This window comes from Rasamsonia byssochlamydoides (assembly GCF_041956645.1).
Source record: "Rasamsonia byssochlamydoides strain NRRL 3658 unplaced genomic scaffold VTN77scaffold_96, whole genome shotgun sequence".
In the NCBI taxonomy this organism is placed as follows: Eukaryota; Fungi; Ascomycota; class Eurotiomycetes; order Eurotiales; family Trichocomaceae; genus Rasamsonia; species Rasamsonia byssochlamydoides.
This window is the reverse complement of record NW_027192479.1, coordinates 91478-97513: the sequence shown is the minus strand read 5'-3', so window position 1 is coordinate 97513 and position 6036 is coordinate 91478. Positions and strand designations below refer to the sequence as shown.

At 46.5% G+C, this 6036-nt stretch overlaps 1 protein-coding gene across 1 annotated transcript; it reads right to left on the bottom strand.

Moving 5' to 3' along the window:
• Positions 1–2895: 2895 nt before the first annotated feature.
• Positions 2896–3846, bottom strand: VTN77DRAFT_9840 (uncharacterized protein; the record flags this gene model as incomplete). The annotated part of the gene is made up of 1 exon (XM_069426491.1): positions 2896–3846. The coding sequence occupies one exon, from the start codon at positions 3844–3846 to the stop codon at positions 2896–2898; it is 951 nt and encodes a 316-aa protein (XP_069273613.1).
• Positions 3847–6036: the final 2190 nt, after the last annotated feature.

Here is a 6036-nt window from a genome sequence, read left to right as displayed (position 1 = left end):
CTGTGACGGTCCGAAATAGGCGGTGCACTAGGCGGTGAGGCATATGGCCGGCAGAATCCGTGAGATATCTCGCTGGACCTCGTAGATAGCTTCTTTCTCCCCCAGCTTAGTCTCTTCGTTCTGAACTGCCTCATAGCTTCTAGATAAACCTACTAGCTAATGGGATTTGGGTTTGTTACACAGACAAGGTTACCTTTGCTGCAATATACCTCAAGGGTGCAGCATTTAATTGGTTTGAACCCATTCTTTGAGACTTCAATAACTATGAACCAAAGGATCAGGATAAAAAGACTAAGGAAATTTTCAGCAGTTATAAGACTTTTAAGAAAGAATTGGAGACCTTTTTTAGAGACATTAATAAAGTGCAAACAGCAGAATAATGACTAAAATAACTACAATAATAAGGATTAGTCATGGCCTATGTATTGGAATTTCAGCAAATCATCTCATACTTGGATTAGGATGATAGGGCTTATATGGCAATCTTTTGAGACAGATTAAAAGATGAAATTAAAGACAAATTGGCACAAATCAATTGACCAAAGACACTTACAAAGCTGATAGAAATAGCAACATGGATTGATAATCATCTATATGTGTGATGGGCCAAAGCCTTGCTGTCTAGAAACTAGGAGCTCATAAAAAGGATTCGCTGGGGAAGGAAGAAAGGAAGGAAGAGAGAGAAAGGCACGCGAGCTGTATCAACAGGAGTCATGTGATGAACAACAAATGGACCAATCAGAAGACGAGAGCGAAGCTGAATTTGTTAGGGAATTCTGGGAATGCCTCTGTTAACTACTTAAGATCATATGTTGACTATCAATAGCTTTTTACCCAGAAACTAATGGCTCAACAGAGCACATGAATAAGACAATTAAGACCTATTTATGATTCTTTGTTAACTATACTCAAGATGACTGGGCCTTCTTATGTCCAATGGCCATGCTGGCACTTAATAACCGGGATTCAGCATTAATGGGAATCAGCCCCTTCTTCCTTAACCATGGATACCATGTTGAACCGCTAGAGCTAGAGAAGGAGCCTCGCGTTATTGACCCAAAGACACCAGCCTAACGTGCAGAGGCAATTGTTGCAAAACTAAAGGGAGCCCTTGAACTTGCTCACACTGCAATGGCAGCAGCTCAACAGGCACAGGAAGATTATGCAAATTGCCAGTGAGACCCTGCAACCAACTATAAAATAGGAGACAAGGTCTGGTTAGACCTTCGGAATATTTGCACTGATCGGCCATCTAAGAAGCTTGATGCCCGCCATGCGAAGTATACAGTATTGGAGAAGATTAGCTCTCATGCCTACCGGCTTGATACTCCACCAGGAATCCACCCTATTTTTCATATAAGCCTCCTATGGCCTGCAAATAACAACCCACTCCCTAGTCAGATCCGAACTGATCCACAGCCCCCTGCGATACTAGGAAATGACAATGATGAAGAGGAGTTTTTGGTCGAGGAAATCCTTGATGAATGTCATCAACGTTGGGGACGAGGATACCGTCACTAATATCTGGTCAAATGGGAAGGTTATCAGCAACCAACATGGACTGCAGCAAAGAATATGGAAGATACAGTTGCCCTTGACGTTTGGGAGGTCAGGAAGGCTCACCGCCAGGGGGATACCGAGACCCAACAGTCGAATTGACAGTCTAACTTACAATCATCACACTGAGGGAATCCATGGTAAGGAGGGGGGGTATTGTTGCGGGCTAAGCCCATATTGCTGACTCAGCTTTGCTCTCGTTTTCTGATTGGTGCATTTGTTGTTCATCACATGACTCCTGTTGATATAACTCTCGTGCCTTTCTCTCTCTTCCTTCCTTTCTTCCTTCCCCAGCGAATCCTTTTTATGAGCTCCTAGTTTCTAGACAGCAAGGCTTTGGCCCTTCACAGTACTTTTTGTAAAAGAAAATCAGGATTTATATGCTATAAATGAGAAGCAAAAGCAAAAGTGCAAGTAATCAACCAATCAGCTATCTTATATGGGAGGTCTTTCAGTTCAGGAAGCTCAGGATCTCATACAAAGTTGAATTCTGGATCAAAATCAGGTGCCAGAGGGTATAACCGCTCCAGCCGCAGAGGCGGCTTCCACACCTCATACGCGCCTGCCACCGAGGTGCAGCGACTGTAATACTATAGGCCATATAAGGACCCAATACCCTAATGGCTCTAATTCTTAATTTTGTAATTAATTGACGTTTTATGTGGATAATAAAGCTTCAAATTCTATATAGTATTCGCGGATGCGGATGGGGTGGCCGGGTCGCTTGGGAATTACGTTAGTAATGGAGACAAATATATCACTAAGGGATATAGCAAGAAGAATATGTAGCAAGGAATATAGGTAGGGAGCCCACCTGAAAAGTGGATAATAAATACTGCCTAATACAAAAAAATATGGTGAAGAGAATATCATAAGGAATGGGTAGAGAGCCTGCCTAGGAAGTAGATGATTTAAAAAAAAAACTACTTATATAGTAGGTATATATAGAACCTAGGCCTGGGGCCAAAAGTCCTAGGCACATAGAACAGGTATTTTTGTCTTCAAAGTTCAAATCAGTCGAGCGAAGCGAGACCCGTAAGGGTTGTATGTGTAATATAATCTTTAACATCTCCTCCAGTCGAGCCATAATACGTCTAATGTAACTAACTTACTTCAACTTGGCTCTCTGTTCTCTAAAGAGGAAGAACTACTACTCCTGTCTTATAATGATTATTTGAAATCACTGAAAGATGGGCCAGCCGGGCGATCCTTAAAAGCTGTGGCAAGAATAATTTGTTTTTGTTCACATACCATACATATATACCTATTTCTATAGAAATATATCGTCTCTAGGCCTTCTATCTACAAAGAAAGAGGATGAAGTTAGTGGCAGGAGAATTACAGATTCTCAACATGAGCACTCTCGGTCTCGAGTCCACCATCGATCCTTCTGAGCTGCTCCTTATTGTTGCTGGCTGCTCGATGACGGTCTTGAATCTGCTCTGTCGTCACGATCTTGTCGCGAACGTAGCGATCATCGTCGGCAGAAGAAGGAGGGGGTACCCACTTGCTGCTCTTCCACGGTTTGACGTGCAAGACATACATCATATCGATCTCCTCGAGGGTCTTGTCCTTCGACTCCAAGACGCAGAAGTAGACGACGACGATTCCTACGAAGAGACAGCCCGCGAAGACATATCCATAAGCGAAATTGATATCTCCGGCGATAAATGGGGTGAAGAAACTGATCAGGAAGTTCCACAACCAGTTGGACGCGGTCGCCAACGCCATGGCCCGGGCTCGGTACCGGGATGGGTAGAGCTCGGCGACGATAGCCCAGATCATCGGCCCCCATGTCATGGCAAATGCGGTAATGAACAAACAAGCAAACACTACCATGGCTTTACCGGCTCCAGGAGTTGAGGGAGGGTTGTTGACATTAAGCGCAAAATGCCCGACTGAGGCATAGACCATGAAACAGACAAACATGACAATACCCCCGGCGATGAGCGACTTTCGGCGACCAAAATGTTCGACGACATAAAGGCCACCGAAGGTAGTGCCGAAGTTGACGGCCCCAAGAATCATCTGCGTGATATAACTGTTGCTGATGCCCGCGCCTCTGAACGTCGTGGTGCCGTAGTAAAAGAAGTAATTTGCTCCCGTCAACTGTTGCAGGGCCTGAAGCGCCATTCCCAGGACGATCCTGTATCGCATCCGAGGAGCCCGGAATATTTCGTACCACGGCTCGTCCTTGGTGGACAACTCTGCATCATGTTGCACTTTGACTTCCTCGAGCTCTCGCATGATGGCCCGATGGTTCTCATGTACTCCATGAAGCTTGGCCATTGTACGCCTCGCCTTCTCAACATGCCCATGCCGGAAATCGTAGCGAGGGCTTTCGGGGAAAAGTAAGATCCCAACTCCCAGAAACGACGGCCAGAGGAAGGTGATCCCCAGGGGAATACGCCAAGAGGCACTGTTCTGGATGCCCTCCGTGCCATAGTTGATGCAATATGCGACGAAGATTCCCAGTGTGACGAATAGCTGGTATGAGCTGAACACCTGTGTTAGAACCTCCTGATTTTTGCCGATGAGGAATCGAGTTACACTTACCAGATCATCGCCCCGCGTATATGTCGAGGAGCACACTCTCCCTAGTCCATGATGTTAGCTCCAAGCTGCGATCTTCGTTATCATCCTTCTCCCCTGATACTCACCTGGTACATGGGAATAAGCAGGGAACACGCACCCACCCCCAAACCAGTGATCAGACGGCCAATCATAACCTGATACCATTTTCCCTTCGACGACGAGATCTGGACGATGATCCCAACGCAGAGAATCGCACACCAGAATGAGATGGACAGCTTGCGACCGACACGGTCGGCCAGAGGAGCGGCCAATAGCGATCCAATGAGGGTGCCAATCGACAACTGGTAAAGAATATCTTGCATCAGTACGAGGAACTGAACCACAATCGCATCAATGCGCCAGGGGCTTCTTTGAGAAGAGAGCAAAAACCCACCAGACCAACAATCAACCCCGACCGAACATTGCTGAAAGCATAATGTCCATCGGGATGGCGTTGACCAAACATATAAAGGTAATTATTCATGCCTTGGAATCCAGATATTTGACCCGTGTCATAGCCAAAAACCATCCCTCCTATTGAGGCGAAAGCCCCCAATGCTAGCGATCGCCATGTCCAGGAAGGAACGGGAGAATCATCGTACGCTCCCGCGATCTTCTCACGATCTGTCATTGCGAGAGAAGGCCGCGGAAGCGGGGGAAAATCAGATAGGGTATGAGATAGGTACTACGACAAGCTCGTCAAACGCTACGAAAATTGTAGTATGGTCTGCTGCTTCCTTTCAACGTGCGTCGAGAAGCGGCGAAAGGGACAACTAGAGAAGAGGCCGAGACAGGTTCTATACGTTGGCTCTGTGATCATAGGGGGCGAGTGTCGTTCACCAACCGTCTTGGAACCGGTGACGACAGCTGGTTCGGCGGCGGCCATATTGTGAGTATCCAGGAAACAGCAACATGAGCAAATTGAAGGCAAAAAGTGGCGATGGATTGTGATGGGACAGACATCATTGCCTCATTGGAAAGGCTACTCAGGACACAGCGCAAGAACGATACTCCATCCCAGAGCATGTCAACCCGATCCTGGTGCTATACATCCTGGTTGCACCGGATGAAGTTTTCAGTCCAGTCCAGCTATTTTGGCTGCTCGATGGCATTGCAATGTACAGTAGCTCGCTGACAAGCCAAACGATGGAGATCCATCATTTTCTCACCCCTCCTTCCTCAAACCCTATCCTCGGGAACATTCCGCATAAGATATACTGACAAAGTGGTGTTCTGTCACACTGTCCTTATAGGGAAAAGCAGAGTCGTTGCGATTATGTGGTCGGGTCCTGCAAGTTGCCGCGTATTGACGTCACAGCTGGAAACAAGTCGGCATGCCGAGGCTCGGGAAACAAGATATTCTTCATAATATCGGGAGTCTCGAGGATCAGAAAGCAGATCCCGCTACCCAACGTACCCCATGCCTAGGTATTTTCTTGTTGCTCCCGTCTCTGTCCTCCGTGCAGAATCCGACTTCTGTTGGTCATAGTATGATAGGACTGAGCTCACTACCGTTCCGAGTTCAACCCGAAGGCTACTATGAGATCTGAAAAGAGGTACAATTCCCAGGGCCAAAGGAAAAGAAAAGAAAATAAATAGTGTGCCCAGTCTCATTTAGTGACAAGGCGAAGAGAAAACAGGAGACTTCGACAGCAAACTGACTATAATCGAGATTATGTCTAATTACTAGCTTCTACATATACTAATTATTAACAGACGACAAGGGAATTCCATCAGGGCAAGAGACCTGTCGTTTTGATCTGCATTCCATGCGCATGCTATTCATCTCAAGTGAGATACAGAATCTGCGATGCGCTGTATGACTCCCTGGGTAATCGCCCGGCTGAACGTAAGAACACGATCGTAGCAGTGGTTGCACTCCTCCTTTGTTTTGCCGCGCTGCTG